The sequence below is a fragment of the Plectropomus leopardus genome, chromosome 3 (genome assembly GCF_026936395.1).
Source record: "Plectropomus leopardus strain MGB_pleo_1.0 chromosome 3, ASM2693639v1, whole genome shotgun sequence".
NCBI classification, from domain to species: Eukaryota; Metazoa; Chordata; class Actinopteri; order Perciformes; family Serranidae; genus Plectropomus; species Plectropomus leopardus.
In genome coordinates, this window is record NC_142178.1 from 18,073,753 (window position 1) to 18,094,220 (window position 20,468).

General features: G+C 36.5%; 1 protein-coding gene across 2 annotated transcripts; it reads right to left on the reverse strand.

The window, feature by feature from the left end:
- Positions 1-967: 967 nt before the first annotated feature.
- Positions 968-18,967, reverse strand: LOC121941641 (vascular cell adhesion protein 1-like). Of its 2 annotated transcripts, XM_088075806.1 has the most exons (8): positions 18,723-18,967; positions 16,807-17,079; positions 16,373-16,705; positions 14,508-14,765; positions 4,696-4,965; positions 4,219-4,551; positions 2,973-3,227; positions 968-2,747 (listed from the first exon to the last, which is right to left on the reverse strand). In XM_088075806.1, exons 1-8 carry the CDS (start codon positions 18,793-18,795, stop codon positions 2,575-2,577), a joined length of 1,968 nt encoding a protein of 655 aa, XP_087931932.1. In that variant the 5' UTR covers positions 18,796-18,967; the 3' UTR covers positions 968-2,574. The 2 variants fall into 2 exon arrangements, with proteins under 2 accessions (XP_087931932.1, XP_087931931.1); XM_088075805.1 differs by lacking the exons at positions 14,508-14,765; positions 16,373-16,705; positions 16,807-17,079; positions 18,723-18,967 and adding an exon at positions 6,236-6,751.
- Positions 18,968-20,468: the final 1,501 nt, after the last annotated feature.

Consider the following 20,468-nt stretch of genomic DNA (forward strand, 5'->3'; position numbering starts at 1 on the left):
TCGCAGTGGAAACATGAATTATCCAATGGCTAAACACTACAAGGAGGCCAAACATGGAAGTGATGCAACCCTAAGAGTGTCAGGTATTGAGGCCATCAGCTTTGATGCCAGGGGTGGGGACAAAATCAAACGCCTTAAACAAAGGGAGGCATACTGGATTTATGCCCTTAAAGGCACCAGTTACCCTGGCCTCAATGAAGACTTTGATCTCACATCTTTCTTGTAGTCATTGCCTCAGTCCTATTGTATAGATGTGCTTTTTCCTTTAAGGATTAGATATTCTCAACATTTTTTCTAAATGTGCTACGAAGTGGTTTCCTCAGTTTTACTACTTTTGCAACTTTTCATTATCTCTGCCATAATGTCTTCACTAATGCTAAATGCTGTACTTTAATGTTGAATTCCTAGTGTGGATTTTATCCTCCTTTGCCTACACCACCCCTAACAGGGTTTGTGTTGTTTCAGGGATCTTGTTCTTATATTTATTTTTTTCATATTTCTTTCTATGTGTTTGCTGTTTGGTGCCTCTAGAGGCTAGAGAGAAAAAATGTTGCATATGGGAGGATCTCATGTTTGTACTTCCTGTCTTGTATTCACTCGGCGCCAAGCCGTCTGGCGTTAAGTGTAATTTTAATGAATGTAGCCCATTAAATTAAAGGCCTTTTACATTTTTCAAACCCCCTTGAGTGCCTGGACTTGGATTTTTTGTGCCATTTTTTTTTTTTTTGTTTTGGCCAAAACCTTTCCTCTTATTTTGGACATTTTTCCCTTCCATGAGCACCGGTGGTTTGAGGGACACCAGCAGCGCTCCAGTCTCCTCTCTCTCTGATAATGTAGTATTTTAACATACTTGTACATTGTGGTGTTTTAACAGTCTCCATTTAATTGACACTACCTTGTTCCATTTATTTGCAACTACTTTAAAATGCAGCAAAAATATCTATGAAAGAGACATAGATGCATCACATTTTATATACAAAGTGATAATTTATTCACATTTTTAAAATAACGGTGGTCAAAGCATTTTCTTCATTAAAGTTCGAATGAGCAGTTCATTTTTATAGTTTTGCTTAAAAATTTTATTTTCAGTGTCACTAAGTTACCATATCAATAGAACACACACACACACACACACAAACACACACACACACACACACACAGACATACACACACAGACATACACACACAGACATACAGTTTATACGCAGATGTACATGACAAATACATGCACACAGAATAAAACAGTAAGTAGCTGTGCGTCAGAACAAAGTCAGGCTCAAACTTTCAGTGGTTTAACACTCTGCTGTGAAGTTCGTTGTAAGCATTTTCACATAATACTAAGTTTTATATATACACAGCACATCTCTAAATGAAGCTATAAAGTCATCTGCAGTAAGACAGACTAAAATACAAAAGAGGCAAACAGTAAAACACTATTATCAACAGCTATACTGGATGTTTCAACCCAGCACCCAAAATAAGCACCTCATTATACTGACTTATTAACATGTATTTAGTTTCTCATTTCCCTTGGCAAATGACAAAATATAAAATTGTTTCTTTTTTTTAAATTTGATTGCTCTAAATTACTATTTTACTTTTGTAAGTAAGAAAGACTTTCTTGCTTATGAACTACTCTCACTTTTTGGCCTTGCATAAATCATTTTACAATATTGTCTGTATACATTTAATATAAATTCATATCCAAATATTAAACAATCAGTATGGAAAATACAATTTTGTCTGATAACCCTTAACACCCATAACCACTAGACTATAATTCTGCAGAAGATTGCCGCTGCACTACAATTGACAACATATTTACAGTGACTGTGACATTTTATATTTGAATATTTGTGTATTTTAGGACTGCACACGTTAATTAACATTTCTGTAAATGTGCCAGAGTTTACAAGGCAGCCAGTTTTCAGCTGCAGTCCTTTGTCAAGATGATTTAAAAAAACAATTCAGTAAAAGTTTAAGAAATGCAAGCAGAGCACAGTGAGACACTGAACTGACAACAATAGCAACAAAATGAATTTGCATGGCAATTATTCTTTGTGTATATCTGGTAAGTTACAAATTTGTTGCATGAAATGTAACAGAAAAGCACAATTACAAAACTAAAGTAGTCCACAGGGTGGCTTACACCCTTTACCAATACTACAAACTATGAAAAAACTTTCAAGAGCTGTACACATGTATCCTGATATAGTGCAGCACTGTGTAAGTCAAATAATGTTTATATCAAATACAAAAAAAATGCAACTAAAATAGTTTCTGTAAGCTATTATGACATGATCTTAGTTTTTGTACAAAACCAGTATTTAACAGCAATTTACTGTAAATGAAGTTTCTACCAGAGCAGTTAGGTGAAAGAGCGAAAGTGACTTGCTCCTTTCAGTATTAAACACACACAAATTAAAACGTGACTTTAACTCCCTTTTTTAAAAAAAAAAAAAAAAGTATAATTTGTGGTGTTTTATGTAATTTTAGTGTCAGCAGGGAGACAACAGGAAATGAGGCAGAGAGATGTAACAGGGGTCCGTACACATTGTATGTCCTCCGGCAGACTTACTCTGCAGTTGGCACCGTGGAGTGTCGTGTGTGCAGACGGAAAACATCCTTCAGGTTGTACTGTCCCATTCGACTAGGCTTGTAAAAATAGAAGTATCCAAGTAGACCCAAGATGAACAGAACAGAAACAGCAACTGCAAATGTCAGCATTAGAATTTTTCCAATGTCAACTGCAGGGAGTGGGGTGAGAGGTAAAAAAAAAAAAAAGAGCAGAGAATATGAGACGTCAGACCAAATACAAAAACAGCCACATAAAATTCCTTGCTAAAGTCAAGTGTGTTAGAATCAATTCTCAAATGCTGTGAGAAAACAACACTGAAAGCAAGGTTGTGGTTGCACTCACATTCCTAAAAAAAGTCACAACCATGAAGACTGGACAATTCTTAAAAACTCACCTTGGACATCTACGACAAACTTCCGTATATCATTCCCTCTGTTGTTATGGACAGAGCAGGTGTACACCCCTTCATCCCCAAAAGTTACGGAGTTGATAGTGAGAATGCTGCCATTGAAGGGGGAAGGGTGATCTGATGGGAGTTCCCAGGTGTAGGACGGGCTGGGGTTTCCTACAGCTGAGCAGTTCAGTTGTAGAGGGTTTCCTTCTGTGACAAATATCGTACTTTGTTGTGCTGATTGTATCTTAGGTGAATCTGTATGTTGATTGAGGAAGAAATACAACACATTATTACAGTAACATGGGAAATTTTTGAAATTTAAACAGATTATTCATTCATGTGAACATACAACACATTGTAAAAGAGAAGAGGTGGAAAGCACCTAACTATTTTCACCACAGTATTGTCCCTAAAAGGCTGACTGTTTCACTTTCAGTTTCTGCTAATATGCACTTCTACTTTAAAACATCAGTGAAACTATTTCATCTTTTAATCCACTATCTTAACGTGCAGGAACAACTGAAGTTATGATAATAATAAAGTTTGTTGCAGATTTATGCCTTAAACTTAAATGTATAGTAAAAATACTAATGAGCTGGGAAATTTTAAAAAACATTGTTATTACTCTCACTGTGTTCAGATAAGTTACACTCACTGAGGCTGTATGTAGGCACAGCGGTGCTTTGAGTTAAATGTAAACATCATTATGCTAACATGGTCACAAGCATATAAATTAATACATAGATTTTAAGGAAATGGGTTACCAAGAAAATTGGGCAAAAGCCACACAAGACAGATTCAGCACAGTGACACATGAAGAGTTCCTGGTCAAAAAAGAAAAACCTCCACAAAACAATAATCTTAGGTGCTCTTTAAAATATTCAGCCCTGGGTAAAGATTTTGAAATGATTATAAAACATTGGCACATTTTGAGCACCAATCCACTTCTCAAAAATAAATAAAGGATCAACCCAAACAACGTTCACCACCAAGTTGGAAACTTTGTTTGTTCTTTGGTGCTGAGCAGGTAGTGAACAGTGAGATTTTTAAGATTTTTTAATGAAAGCGGGCCAAAGAAAGCGATGACACCATGCATGACCCCTCTCAGCGACAAGTAGTCATGTGATATATTACAGATACAAAAATATTCATTAGCTTTAAGTAAAAGATGAAATTACTTCTTCCATCACTGCAAAACTTGACTCAGCTTGACTCAATGCAAATTCAAGGAGTATATCACACTCACAGTACACAGTGGCAGGGATTTTTTTTGACATCACCACTGGAGGGGACTGTGGTCCCTCAGGTCCCAGTTCCAGCTTTGCTTCACACCAGTACTGCACTCCATCATCTTCCTTACTGGACGTTATGTTGAAAAGGAAGTCCTCAGTCACTGGTTTGTACTCTTCGTTGTCTTTGGGCTTAAGGCTACCCAGTGTTGTCTGTCCTTTGTAGAGGGTCACAATGAGGTTTTCAACAGGAGCGACATCCTCGACTTTACACTGCAGAGTGTACCGATGACCCTCAACCATCGGCCCACTGTGATTAACAAAGCTGATGGACACATTATTAGGAGGCTCTGTGGAGACACGGAAGACGATTAGGACAAGCTTGGAGAGGCACACACAACTAAGCAGGTTGTCAACAATTGTTTGTGACTCAGTTGCTTTAATTAGCAGTCGATCTGATTATAAATGATGAACCAAAGAGAACATTTACTTACGGTAGACAGTGATAGGCAGTTTGGTACAACACTGATAATTAGTAGCATTGCTATAAAAGCACGTGGGTAATAGGCGCCATTCAGTCAGGCTGTCAACAGTCCATGAAATTGTGGTTCCATTTCTGACCAACTTTCCCACAGGGCTTTCCACGTCAAATTTGCTGCCTATGGAAGCCTGCTGACTCACAGAGCAGGTGGCGAGGATTGGGTCACGATATTTCACTACCAGTCTGGATGGAGTGAACTCAGGTTTATCTGCACAGTTTGGATCTGTAACACAATGACAAAAAAGTCAGATTTCCATGTCTTTTGTTTTTTTAATATAAAGGAGGTATCGGTGCTATATTAATACCATGAAAGACAGAAGGTGAATACAGGTATATTCAGGCAAACAGCATGAGTAAAATAATGTGTTTTTTGGAACATTAAACCATGTAAAGAAGTTTTGATAGGAACCCATAATATAAATATGAACCTGAATATGAGCATAATATATGAAATAATATTGGACCTTCAAAAGTTGTGATTTTAATTAGCCCAATGCCACCAGGTACAGTTTTAAGTATCTAAAACTGTCATTTATAACACAATGCCAAACCAAAAGTTAATAAGTGCCAAGTTTCTTATAACAGTGCTTTCATGTGCCAATTCAATATATTCTTTTCTCTTTTTTTTAATCTAAATACAAAAACTCTGTCTCACTGTCTCTCCTTAGTTACTGGTCTGTACACATAACATTTATTTCGGCTCATACACTTACAATTTCGTAATTTTTATCATATATATTTGCACATCTACATTTCTAGCCAGTCACTAAATAAATCAATATGGTTAAAGTGTATGAGACTAAATGGTAAAAATCTACACTGTGAGTAAATCAAGTTTGGCTTCTCGAAATTCATATTTACTTTATCGGCATGGCCATAATTATGCACACAACAAACATGATTGTCCCATTTTACCTGAACATGTCATTGGAGTGAGATAGGGGTTCTCATTGTGTTTGAAAGTCTAAAGTTTCTAAATTATTTTACTTGGCAACATATTTTCTTTGTACAAATAAAGCAGAGATGTATAACATGCTCTAAATGTAACACTTAAGACATTAAGAGTATTAGGTGGTTTTCTTGCACCCCGCCCCAAGGCAGAGGGGCCCATACAAAGGTCTTTGCTCCACTGGTGGTGCTGCAGTGGGTGTGATGGGACCAGATTTAGAAAATATGGCCCCCCTGTCAATAGTTTCTATTGGCTGACCACTATCACAGCGTGTGTGTATCACTATCCACTATACAACAGAGGCTATAAGACATACGCCTTTTCTATTACAACTATATTACGATAATACTCTAAACAATAATGAAAGAGGAAAAAATAAGTTTGAGCGAATCTGGGGGTTATTACTGGAGCAATAACTGTCTTTATTTAACGAAGCTGTATCTGATGGCGCATAAATCCCACTAACGATAAAAGTCCTCAACTCAGGGAAGGAGCATAAACCCGCCCATAAAATCACAGACAGAAAAACATGCGGAAAACTCACCACAACCGGACACATGGAAGTCCCGCAGAAAGTTCATCAAAGACACAACCAACACTATGTAAGAGATAGACATGGTCTCCGGTGGGTCTTGACAGCAAACCGAGTTTTCCGGTAATAAAAACGGTTGAGTCGAAAGATGGGCAGAGAAAATACGACCGAAATTAAAAGTACAGCGCAGATAAGCCCGTGTCCACCCTCCTGTTTTCCCTGGGAGAGAGTGAGAGCGGTGGCAGAGACAGCCCGTTTCACGTGGGCTGCTGACGGTTTCCAGTGACTTCATCAGACTGATACCGAAATCGAAAGTTTCGGGAAGGATTTCTGAGGCAGTTTTGGTAAATTCCGTTACTATGTTAATAGAGGATGACTGATGCTCTGTGACCGTGAGTCAACACTAAATGATTCAGCCGCACAACAGCCAGCCATGAAGTTAAGATACCCAACATATACACAAAAACATAAACAGGTAGGCTTCACATAAACAACAGAGCTGCACGATTACCGTGTGTGTGTGTGTGTGTGTGTGTGTGTGTGAGGAATGTGCTCATGAATCAGTCCTCCCTAATCTCCTTCCTGTAAACCCTTTCTCTCTTTAGAAGGGGAAAGTCATGCTGAAGAATCTCCCTTCAAATGCACAGCATGCAGAATTACTGATCACCTTTACTATCACACGTTTCTATTTCCTCACCCCGCCCTCCCTTCCAGATTTCTATTGAATTTCAATGTTTTGTTTTTTATTCCTTTGTCTCCAGTTATTTTTCATTTCTGCAAACCTCTCTAATGCTCCCACCCACTTCCGCTTGTACATTTTTTAGCAGGAGGGAGGCAGGAGTTCATATCAGAGGGCCAGATATTTTAATGGCACTTGTTGAGGTGTGAGGTAAAGAGCAGCAGAAATACAGCTGCAGTGGTGAAAGATATTTTACTCAAGTAGAAGAAGCAATACAACAGCAGAGAAATACTTTGTTAAAAGTAAAAGTCCCGCATTCAAACTTTTACTTCAGGAAGAAAGTAAAAATATATAAGCATTAATTATACTCAAATATACTCAAAGAACAAAAAGTAAAAGTAGTCCTCATTCTGAAAAGCCCATTTCAGAATATTTCATAGGCCACTGGATTTTAACTATTGGTACAGTAAATGGTAACTGGACTTGTATTTTCAAATACTGGTGGCCGAGGCTACCATTCAAGATGCCACCAGCTACTACTTTTTGAACCATTCACGTGCACATACACATCAAGAAATTTCAGCAGTTTGGGGTTCAGTATCTTGCCCAGGAATACTTCAACATGCACACTGGAGGAGCAGGGGATCAAACTACCAACTGACCGATTAGTGGACAGCCAGCTCTACCTCCTGGGCCTCAGTCGTCTCAGGGTACTGTAGATGAATTAATATGAGCATGACTGTAATTTTGCAGCTGGTAAAGGTGGGGCAATTTTTTTAGTATATATACTACTGGTTCACTTTTAAATTTCACCCAGGGAATCAATAACATTTTATCGTTATCCATATAGTACATCATAATTTGTCTGTTGATTCTAGTTTTTTTTAAAATAAATAATCAGAATCTGCAAAGTGACTAAGTACAATACTGGCATCCAAAATGTAGTTGAGTAAAACTATAAAGTATCAAAAAAAAACATCAAATAAAGTGGAGTTATCTCAAAGTTGTACTTAAGTACAGTACTTGAGTAAGTGTGCTTAGTTACTGGAATAGAAAACCACTGCAGAACTGTATTATACTGCATGGCAGCGAACTGAACCCCCACATTTTCATCGACAAAATTTCAAAAAACTTCTCCATGACGTTAAAGATCCCACACTATTTTTATTTTTAGTTTTGATTTGATTTGATTTTAGTTTATTTTTTGCTATACTTGCCTAGTGTTTTTCAGATATATTAGATTCACTCTCTATTCAGACATAACTTCAGCTAGCAGGCTCACATGGAAGGAGAGACAGAGCGTGGGGAGAAGATGAAGAAATGAGCTACATGCATAGACAGCTTCAGAAAATACATTTGCTGATATGTAACATTACATGGAGGTTATCCACAGAAGATTACTGTAGAAATGTCATTACTCACTCAAAAAGAGACAAAAACTTTATCTGATTTTTACTAATTCCATGATGCCTGAAAATTGAATTGAATTTTCATACTGTGGAAATCCTGTTTACAAAAGATTATTGAATAGTTGTGCTTTATAGGTCAGTTATAAGCCATTAATAATTATCTGGGTGTGAAAAATGCCTTTCATTTGTTTGGATTCATTTCTAAAATTAGAAAACACACAAATTCATACTGTAAATAAGCTGTGGTCTTAATAAAGTAGGACTACCGTACAACAGGCAGTTGCTACACAAAACTCCATTGCCAACCTCAGTTTTTGTTATTTCATTGCTAACTGACTTAATTTAGCTTGTCTCAGCATGTCTTTGAAAAGCTAACTGGCTGATGTTTTGGGCAAGTTCCAGTGAACAGTGATGACATAGTCTGAGACAGGGAGCTATAACAGTATGACGCATAACAGACGGAGACGGGCTAAACCTGGACCTGCCCTATGTATGTCTGACTCCATTATCGTCACAATTCTTGTGAATTATACTTCTCTGTGTAATGGCAGTGTTGAATTTGATATAATTGACCTTAACTTTAGTCCTCACAGCGACATAACCGTGTTTATAGATGTCATTTGATATAAAACACACCAAAAATGAATAAATCCACTTGAGATGTATCTACACCACCTCATTCCCTTATGACGTCCACTCTTTATCATAAAAAACCCTGAGCTTATTTAAAGCAAATGTTCCATTCTGCAAAGATGAAGTGAAACACAGAAGTATATCAGCTGAGGTTTACTGAGAGGAAGTTGACCTTAGATATCCCAAAAGGGGAGTTCATTAGAAGTGTTACTAAACTTCATTGTCTGAACTTGACAGGAAAGCAACATCATTCATTGATGTCATATACTTTAGTCATTAGTGCTGCATTTCAAAGCTATACACAGAATCAGTATGTTGAAATTTAATGGGAGTATACAAATACTTTTGTACTATCAGCTCAGTTAGCTTGTTTTTATAAAGCCAGCTGAAAACTCGTTTTCCTGATAGCATTTTAATCTCCAGCTAATGTGGCAATGTACATCTTCTCATGGCTTTTTTAAAGAAATAATCAATGAATGACAGTTTACATGAATTACTCAGGTTACATGATTTTTAATATGATTTGCACTGTGACCATATTGACCTTACCTGAGCACATTTTAGCTGGCGAATCCTCACTACTGCTTTTAGTATGTCTGCCTGCCCACGCACTGTTTTTGCTCAGCATCACAATTTATTGATTATACTCAAGTTTTGGTCCCTCTGGACCTTGACTGAGAGTGTTCAACACAATTCTTTACAACACTGATCTAAACTAGATATGCCCATTTCATGTCCACGGGTGTGTTTGTCAGTGATTAATAATGACAGCAGCATATGTACCATCTTTCACCTTAAATTCCACACATAATAAAGGAGAAAATAAAATAGAAAATGAAAAAACAGCACTGTGCTCCAAAATGACCATTACCAAATGTAATTGTATTGTTATTACTACTAGTATTACAGTGTACTGCAGTTCTACATGTGGTTTGGGCAAGTGGCGTTACCGTACCGAAGCAAAAGTCATTGTGCCAAACACTGTACTGTTTCTATTTCATTGCTATCAAATTTATTAAAATGTGGACAACTGGAATGTGATATTTGTGTTATGCAGCCTATATCACTTATAATTTGTTATAGATTTTGTAATCAACCAAAGAGTCATGAAAAACTCAGGTTGAGGTCACTGTTCCGGTTTATTTTTCTATCAAATGCTTTAAAATGGTCAATTTAGCTGTTAACTTTCCAAAAAAATATTGTCAGTTCCACATCTAGTTTTAAAGGTTATAGCCTTTTGAATGCTTTGAGTTTTGAGATTAACAGTATTTTTCTCTCTTACCTTTCTACTGTTTGTGTAGCTGTTGATCTGAGTGGTGACCTACTGCATACAATTGCCTTTACAAGTCATGACTGGTCAACACTGGCAGTTAAGGGAGGAGGACTCAAACGCAAGTGGGATAAAAGGAACATGTTTTCATGTTGCCAACATTATGAAAGTACAAACAAATCTAGGAGCGCCACCATAACTGAGCAGGTTGGGAAAGTAAAACAGGAACAAACAAGAAAAGAAACAGATCAGGTAAAGGGATGGGTTCAGATGGAGGAAAAACAAAGGCATAAGCATAATGAATTTTTCTTTTACATTTATTCTCTCTCATTTTTCTCTCATGTAACACTATAGTAAAGCATGAAATTGACAATTCGGTCTCAAATCAAAAAGACATATTTTTCTTTTCACCTGTAGGGCTTATCAAGCTAGATTTGTTTTGGTGTGAGTTGCTGAGTGTTGGAGATAGAGATGCCTGCCTTCTCTCCAATATAATAGAACAAGATGACACTTGGCTGTTGGTGCTCAAAGCAAAAACCAAACAAACAAAAAAAGTGTGAAATGCAAACTTTGTGGAAAAAGAAGTTGGTGTTGATTTTTTAAATGTATCTTGCATGTAAATGTATCTGGCACCACAAATCGAGTACAGTCCAGTTCTATTATAATTGGAGCAAAGGCAAATATCTCTACAGCTGATACCTCTATCAGTCTAGATTGTTTTGATGTAAGTGTTAAACAGCACTGCAGCTGAGAGCAGAAATATGCATTTTTGATTTGGGTGTGGACTATTTTCTTTAAAAGTATCTGCACTGCATTTCACTTCATGTAATGCATGTGTATGTAAGAAATAAAACTTTTGAATCCATGAATCATTACATAGCTTATTAATCACTGACTTTATTTTGTGTCAGTCAAGTTTACACAGCTGAGAACTGTGTTACAGGTAAGAGGAGTAAAGTCTGTGCTATTTGCAATCTGCCCATTTTGCATTTTACACTAAATTCACACAGACGTTAATGTCATATGATATTCAAATATGAGGCTAATATTGTTCCAGGCTTTGATATCAAGTCATTTAAGTATCGAACTTGTCAGAAGTTTTTACTTTTTAATAAAAAATGATTTAGTGAGGGAAAGACTCCTTAAAATTAAAAATGTAATTTACAAGTATAGCACACCTCCTTTATTCCTTACTGAAGACATCAGAAAACTGGTAAGTGCGACGCCTCCCAGTGGTTGTCTGAATGAAGACACTGTGACAGACTGCTCTCTGCTGTTTGTGGGGAGGAAGTTATGATATGAACGATGTGTTTACTGATAAACGAATTAAACAGTATGTGCATTAAACTGTGGAACAAGCACAAAATCCTGTTCATTCTCTGTCAAGCCTGTGAATAGTTCAACCTTTCAATGGGAGGAAATTTGCTCGGAGAATTGTGTGACTGCACACAAGTTAGGCCTATGCTTTGCCGGAAATCTTGACTCAAGAGCGGAGATTCATTCACATATAATTCATATTAGCAGTTGATTTACATAAGTGGTTCTTTAACTTTATCTGTCGTGCCCCCTTCAGAATTGTTAAACATTAACAATAATTGGCAGAAATAAATCAATAAAAAAGGAATCTGTGTTGAATTTTACTTGAATAAAAGTCATTGGTATATAGCAAACACTTGTTTATTTATTTTTCCTACATAAATTATATTTATTACATTTTCTTTCACTCCATAGTGTCCCTCTGGTTATCCACCCAAATATAATGTATTAAAAATATTGTTGTAATGTATTGAAATACTGTAAAAAACTAGAAAAAAAAACAAATATGGCAATGATCTATATCCTTTTGTTTATCTAGTTTACTTTAAATTATTTATCCATAAATGTTCTTTCCCAATACAAATGTCTAAATTGTGTTTTTAACATTCTCACTACCGACTGAAATATCTGTTCCAACAAGTATCACAAACAGAATCATATAGATAGTGTATGTCAATAGAGTGATCTTGAATTAAGATTAATATAAATTAAAAGCTTTATTCCAATGAATTATTGAAGTGCATGAGCACAAAATGATCCAAGGGAAAGAAACTGTAATGAAAGCCAGTATGTGTTTTATGTGATTGTAGCATCTTTCAAATTATTGTTAAGGCATAGGTCTTTATTAGTAAAAAAAAAAATTCAAAAAAGAAAAAGAAAAAAAAGCCATTTGTATTTCAATTAAACTACTGGGAGATGCCAAAGCATAAAATTTACTGCATTAAACTTATTTACAACTTTTTAACAACATTATTTTGCCAGGTTAGCTGTGTTGCTTGAGAAATGTTAATCTGTTGTTCGGTTCACCACTTTGGTCACTTTGGACAGAAAATCTCAACTTTTGTATGAACTGCTATGAAATTTGGTACAGACAGATGAATCCTAATCATACTGTGACTTTTCTTTTATATCTAGACATCGATTGGCAAAAAAAATACACACAACCAAAAAAAAAAAAACATACATAATGTCTCCCCCAGAATTGATTGTAGGACTGATTACTTTGGTGAGCCCGTTACTTTTTATCTACCTGCTACATTACAAGGGTCCGTTTCTAGAGTTATCATCAAGTTAAAATTTGCCAGAAAGCCCTTCTTGTTTAGGTTTGGAGAAAAAGATCATGGTTTGGGTTTAACTTTCTGCCCAAATACCTGCAAAAGTAATGACAGTCCTATCAACTTCAATTTTACTTTGTGTCTATTGTTAATTATTATTCTAACACACTAAACTAAGACAATAAACACAGTGAACATCTCTACAACTAAACATTAGCATCTTAACATTGTCACTGTGAGCATGTTAGCATCTAGCTCAAAGCACCACCTGTGCCCAGGTAGCCACATGCAGACTAGCTTACTGGTTTTATTCCATGTCATTAAAACATAGCAACTTTAACTGATCAATTATGAACCTATAATATATTCTGCTTATGCAGAAAAGCAGTAATCATTCAAACACTGCATTTAATCACTTGTCTTCAAGTGGTTAAATATAAGTTGTGCTCTCACACAACAGGCTGCCTTGTCAATGCATTAAGAGAAATGATTGTATTCATGAGCTATAGAGGACATGGGATAAAATACCTTTAATTGCTCATTTATATTCTTTTATGGCAAAGCTATTGCAGGCTACTGTTTTAGAAACAAACCCCTTTTTACGTTCTCTGAATGAGCTCAAACCAAAGTAGAGAATAAAAGCATGAGAGACATCATGAACCCGTGAAGCAGCGTGCTGCTGCTGGTGGCGGCACTGTTTGGGGTGGTTGCTGTCTTGGCCGTTGTTGTGGTTGTAGTTGTGATTGTAGTTGTGGTCGTTTTGCTGGGAGTGGGTGTTGGCAGCAGTTGGGTTGAGGTTAATACTACAGAAAATAGACAGTTGTTTAGATATTCTGTCAATTAACATTTTAATATAAGAAACTGACATCAGCCTCTTTTTTTTTTTTTTTAGATTGTTTGCTTCTGATTGGTCAGTATCCCACTGATGGAATATCTAAGACACATACATATTTACACTTTTTCAGCTGGTTGAAAAAAAAAAACAAGACCTTTTTTCATTGAATGCCTTACGCCAAATCAATTAGGCTAATAACATTTTTTAAAAATAAAACTTTATGTACTATTCCATCTTTACAGATAGTTAATCATTTATCTGATCAGCACATCTAGGTTTCCTAATCACATCTCTTTCTTTTTTTTTATCAGTCCCCGTTTTTCACATACACAGAAACGTTCATTTTATTATCCTTAAAAATTAGAAATCTGGGGAAGTGGGGAAAATTGGAAATACATAAAAGACACACATACAAAAATGTAAAAATAAAATCTCAAAAGTTAGTATTCGAAAGGTAAAACGAGACAGTGAGAGAAAAATCGTCGAAATCAGTTTTATCTCATTATTTTTTTGCATTACTCCATAAAATTATCTAACTAACAGTATTGTTTATTGGTGTATTATATTTTTGAGTCGTGATAATTTTTTACTACCTTTTGTCAACTTTGGTGCTCAATATATGTTCCATATATTGCAAATAAAATCTAAATTCTGAAAGAACTACAGTATTATAACTTAATAATTTAAACAACAAGCAAAAGTTAGCTTTTAGTCTGACTATGACATATGAAGAATATTGCATTTGCATATGGTGATGATGAAGATGAAGATGATGATGATGGTAAAATAAGCATTAAGTTGACTGCAAAAAGAGTCATAGCAGAATTTTCGGTCAAGCAAGAATTAACAGTTTAAGTCTGAACTCACCTTGTACACGCACAATAAACACCACAGTGTCAGTCCCCATGTTGTTGCTGACAGAACAGGTGTACGATCCTTCATCCGCAGAAGCGGCAGAGCTGACAAAGAGAACGCTGCTGTTGGAGGTTGAAGAGCTTCGTGATGGGAGCGTCCAGTTGTAGGAGGGGCTGGGGTTTCCTACAGCTGAGCAGTTCAGTTGTAGAGGTTCTCCCTCTGTGACGGTGATTGTAACTGGATGGGGTGGCTCTTTTATCTGAGGCTTATCTGTGTGATAATTGAGCAAGCAAGAGAGAAATAGGCAACAAACAATTAACAACAACAAAAAACAAACAAGAAATTTTTAATATCTTCATCACACAAATTAGAAATATCATACTGATGCATTGTGTTTGATAATTTAGAGTCTATATCACATAACATTTGCTCAAACCATCCTAAGTGCCATCGGACCTTGTCTGTGTGTTACTTAAGCATTATAATATGTAACTAGGAACCAGTGACATTACACGCAGGACAGAAATGTAATACATCAGTTATCAGTGTTGCAGGACAGCTGCACCCTAGGAGGCAAATTTAGAGAAAGTGCCCTCCTTAGTGTCAGCTGCTGAAACAATTGTTGACAGTCTGAAGGACAGTGATAAGAAATGACCTATTGGGGAAAAACAGCTGAAGAAAGATAAAATCAGCCCTGCAGAAATGTGTAAAAAGCTGCTGGAAGAATGAGACGTGGCTTCCACAGCAGGCATTGTAGTAAAACTGAGGCGGACACTCTTTAACTGTGGGCCTTTTGCTGCTAAACGTTCCACCACAGTCATTAAAAAATACTTTGGCGGGTGTTGAAATGTGCTTACTTGCTTTCTTTCTTATTGTGAAATAAGAGACAAGCAAGCTGTTTCTCCAATTCCAGTCTTTATGTTAATCTAAGATGCCAGCTGCTTGCTGTGAACATGAATATGAGTCTCATATTTACTTTTAGACATGAGTTGGTATGTGGTTTCTCTTTTAACTCTTGGAAAGAAACCAAATGAGCATATTTCCCTAAATGTTTGACTTATCCTTTAATGTGGGTGTTGTAGCGTTTAAGGCCTGGATCTTCAACAGACGGTCCTCAGAGTTTCTGCAGGGGGTTACAAATTTATCTAATAAGTTGGGGTTTTTTTTTCTTCAAAAATTAGAATGTTTCTTAAAGTCTTAAAGTTTCTAGTCCAGGGTTCCTACACATTTTTAGCAATACATTTTAATAATTTCAAAACTTTCCTCGCAGTTTCATGACTGTGGGAAGCCTGCTATTCACTTAAAAAACAAAATAAAACTGTTACCCATAAATCCTTGTGTTATCATGTGAACTGACTAACCATTATGCAGCACTTACCAATAACGGTGAGGTGGACTAATTATATTTATTCACTATTGAAACTATTTGACCAATTGGTTGTATTATTATTCAAAGTATACACACATGCTTGTGAGCCACAATAGATCATTTTGTAACTGTTACAGCAACAGACTTTGACATACTGTCTAACTCAGAAACCACCAACAAAAGTGCAGAAGGTGAAGCTAACACACCTGGCCATGCAATGACTGCCCCTAACTACGCAGCTACAAGGAAGCCCAAATGATATAAGACATGAAAATATTCAGAGAATTATCTCAAGTGCTTCTTAGTTTTATGCAGTAGCGGGTCCCTCTTTCAGCTAAGTGGTCCTTGGTCTTGGTGTTTAAGACCCCTGGTATCAGCAAACAAGGTGACCAAAGATCAACAGTTTGACACTAATGTTTTACTGCGTTTTTTTTTTTTTTTTTTTTCAAACAACAGCAAGATTTCTGCACTTGACTTAATGCAAATTCAAGGTGTGTATCACACTCACAGTACACAGTGGCAGGGATTTTTTGTGACATCACCACTGGAGGGGGCTGTGGTCCTTCACGTCCCAGTTCCAGCTTTGCTTCACACCAGTACTGCACTCCATCATCTTCCTTACTGGGCGTGATGTCGAAAAGGAAGTCCTCAGTCACTGGTTTGTACTCTTCGTTCTCTTTGGGCTTAAGGCTACCCAGTGTTGTCTGTCCTTTGTAGAGGGTCACAGTGAGGTTTTCAACAGGAGCGACATCCTCGACTTTACACTGCAGAGTGTACCGATGACCCTCAACCATCGGCCGACTGTGATTAACAAAGCTGATGGACACATTATTAGGAGGCTCTGCGAAGAAAAACAGACACATTTAGTAACAACATAAGAGAATCTTAACCACCTAAATGAACCATGTTGTTGATTACAAATGATTTTCTTTGTTTACTTACCGTAGACAGTGATAGGCAGTTTGGTACAACACTGATAATTAGTAGCATTGCGATAAAAGCACGTGGGAGACAGGCGCCATTCAGTCAGGCTGTCAACAGTCCATGAAACCACGGTTTCATTTTTGACCAACTTCCATCCCACAGGGCTTTCCACGTCAAATGTTTTGCCTATGCAAGCCTGCTGACACACAGAGCAGGTGGTGAGGATTGGGTCACCATATTTCACTACCAGTCTGGATGGAGTGAACTCAGGTTTATCTGCACAGTTTGGATCTGTAACACAGACATTAAAGGTTATGAATTTAAACAGCTTGATCTAAAATTAGCAAAGCACCTAAATCTACCATAAACCTTTCGTACTACTATTACATACATACTATTACATGCTGTAGTTATGCTGAGTACATTTGTATTTGTACAAGACATCTTCTTGTTTTTTATCAAATAAATAATAACACTTATAATGATGATCAGGGTTGTAAAGTAATGTACTATTTGGGATAAAAAATCCTCTCTCTGGGTAGTTGCATTCGATGTTTACACACACTGTTTACTTTTCCAGTAATGACACTATATTTCATCAGCGTTAAGTGTGAAGTAGGTTTATTGTGAGTCTTCAAAGGTTACAAACAAAAATACCTACATCTGCTTTTATGCTATTCACATACTCAGCCCATCTGTCGTCACAACCTCTGATAAATACTCCCTACTTCTGCCACATTCTGCTGCTCAGAACACACTGTTTATGTAAACCTGTTCCTGGCACCAATGTTTCTCAATTTCTGAGCATGATATCTATCTCTGAGTGCAGATGCAGACACACACACTGACTTGAGTACAGTCCATGAAGGCATATACCATTATTTTTTAGTGCTCATCAAGAGTAACAAAAAATATATGATTAACACTGATTATCTATTTATTAATTCTGCTAATTAATTTTATTGATATATTAAATTAAGTAAAACATGGGTGAATATTTCCCACAACTACATGTTATTAGTAGGAGTTTAATGACATTTTGCAGTACGTCGCCAGTAGTTCACCTACATTAAAATTTACATAATTATTCAAGTAGATTTTTTTTTTTAGTTAACTATTAAAACTCTTAATTTCTGACCCATAAAAGGAGATTTTTTTTTATCAATGCTTCTCTACTGTAGTGGAACCCCTTTCAAATACAATTAGTCATAAACATTGATTATTGCTATTTATAACAGGGTTCTTACAGTTAAGGCAAGTTAGAATTACAACTTTTTAAGACTTTTTAATGACAGTGAGAATGAACTTTGGGGACTAAAAACATCAACCAAAAACCTAGGGTTATGTACAATTTTGCCCAAATCTTTATTGTTATACAAAACATGACTCTTTTGGCTGAGAAAAAAAACATGATCTTCTAGAAATGCTGAAAAAAGATCCTTTTTTTTTAAAGTTTAGTAGGAGTTTAAACTGTTTTTTTTTTAAAAGTAGCATTAGTTAACCAAACTAGATTTCTTTTGAGGGTATCTTTGCTGTAGTTAAACCTCTTTCACTGTTCAGTAATTTGTAGCTTGAACTGCTATGCTTTTAAAGTAACTCCCCCAACACTGATAATGATAACAGTCATAACAACCTCATCTGTTCTGCGTTGGACAAGAACAAAATGAACAAGTACTTATCAAAAGTCAAATATGCTTTAGAAATAAAGGCACTGGGCAGTAAATGTAAAACATAATAAAACACCAGAAAACCCTTTCATATTTAACTACGTTCTGAAATATAAGGGTGCTTCGGAGTTTGTAACATAAGGATTTGCAGAGTTCAACAGTAAAGTAAATTGCTATGAAACAACCAGTACAGCAATCATAATCATAACATATTCAGGGAATAGTCTGATGACAGTAAATTCCTTTTTTGGAAAACTCTTCACTCACCACAAGTGGATACAAGGAAGTCACGCATAAAACTCATCAAGGACACAGCCAGAAGAATAAAATGGAAAAACATTATTCCAAGCTTTTTGTGAGATCAGTAATAAAAACTGTTGAACATAAAACCCAAAGGTGGTCAGTAGGCAAGTGAGTCCATTGTGTCGGAGTCTTTGGGTTTTCAACAGTCAACAATGTTGGAAGTTCAGCCTGTTTTGACACCTCACATCCTCTCTAAATTTTCCAGCCATCCTGTCAGACTTTAAAGTGAAAGTGTGGGATTGCACAGTCAACGGTCTTCAGGGGTGGTCCAGGTTTTATACAGCCCCCCTCCCTACAACACCCTAGATTCATTTCAAAGGGAATTTACATTATCCAAGTGATTCATCTATTGTAATTATTGACTGCTCTGACTCATCTCTTATTCAAGCCTATTACAAAAATAAAATGTATCTAAAATGAGCCCTTTACTTAGCTCATATTAGTTACGCATCAGTAATAAATTGGCAGCGCAACCCGGAAAAACAGGGTAACGGCCGTAGAATAAAACGTCATTACACACATTGGAGAAAGAATCCACAGCATGCAAATCTATATCTACAACTACTACTTCAACTCTATATTTAGAGTCAAATAAAGAAAGCATATGGTTTTAATTGTGAGTAAGTAAAACTCCATTCACCTTCATTATAGCCTGTTGAGGAGACAGCAAAAATCTGGAAAAAATTGTGTATTTAAATTTGGAAAACAGACCCTTAAAGCCAAAGTTTTAAAGGGATAGATCATTTTTGTTAAAGTGAGGTTTTATGGGGTTCTGGTCCATCATCAGCATAATACATAGATTACGCATCACTTGACACGCCCCCAGTTTGGAGAAGCGGGCTTAACTCCAACACAGAAGCTAAGCAATGCATTGATGTGGAATGAGGTCAGCAATAAAACATGTTTTTGCCACCTAAAAAAAAACAATATCAGTGTAAACGTATCCTATTCTGAGAGTATTTCCACTGCCTAACTTGCGGTCAGATAGCTCGCTCCAACAGCAAATCCCTTAACAGCTTTAGTTCCCCATCTATGCTCTCATTAAAGCCACCAGACTCCACTGAAAAAAACTGTAACTTTAGCTCGCTGATCACTGAATCTGCTGGTGTACTACTACTTTAATCACTTAGGTACTTTAGTGTTATTGTGTGCCCTTGGTGAAACCAAACTAACCCATTTAAACACTGAAGTCACACATTCACACAATCAAACAGTTTGAAGCAAGGGTAGACCAGCAGCTTCCATGTTCAGTGATGGTAAATTTTTCTTAATAGAGCCTGCCTTTGAGGAAAGCAATATAACAGCTTCAACCATTGAAACCATTGTCTGAAAGCAAGGTAAAGTGCAAATATTTTTAATGATACGTACAGTTATACTGATATTGATTATTTTTTAGGAGAGACTTTTTTAGTAGGATACAATTCGTCCTGCTGCTGGCCTTGCCCACAGCAGTACAATACATAGCTGTCCTGTCGGACTCCAGCCTGCTTCTCCAAACTGGGTGCGAGCCGTCTGACATACTGTATATATTATACAATGTATGGATAAGTAACATATGGAATCCCACTTCAAAATATCTGAACTTCCCCTTTAATTTGTTTCAGTAACCCTTCATGCTTTTTTTCTAAGGAGGGTGGAGAGTACAAAAGCAATCTGCAACACCCTTCCGCACTTTTCACTACGGGTAATTGTGAAACTTAGGACCATTGT

Excerpts from the sequence above, each read along its gene's own strand:
- LOC121941641 (XM_088075806.1), bottom strand. The coding sequence starts at position 18,795 with ATGTTTTTCCATTTTATTCTTCTGGCTGTGTCCTTGATGAGTTTTATG. Across the intron at positions 4,966-14,507 it reads GTTTATTGTGCGTGTACAAG|ATCCAAACTGTGCAGATAAA; the intron begins GTGAGTTCAGAC and ends ATTGTGTTACAG. Across the intron at positions 3,228-4,218 it reads AATCCCTGCCACTGTGTACT|ATTCACCTAAGATACAATCA; the intron begins GTGAGTGTGATA and ends ATCAACATACAG.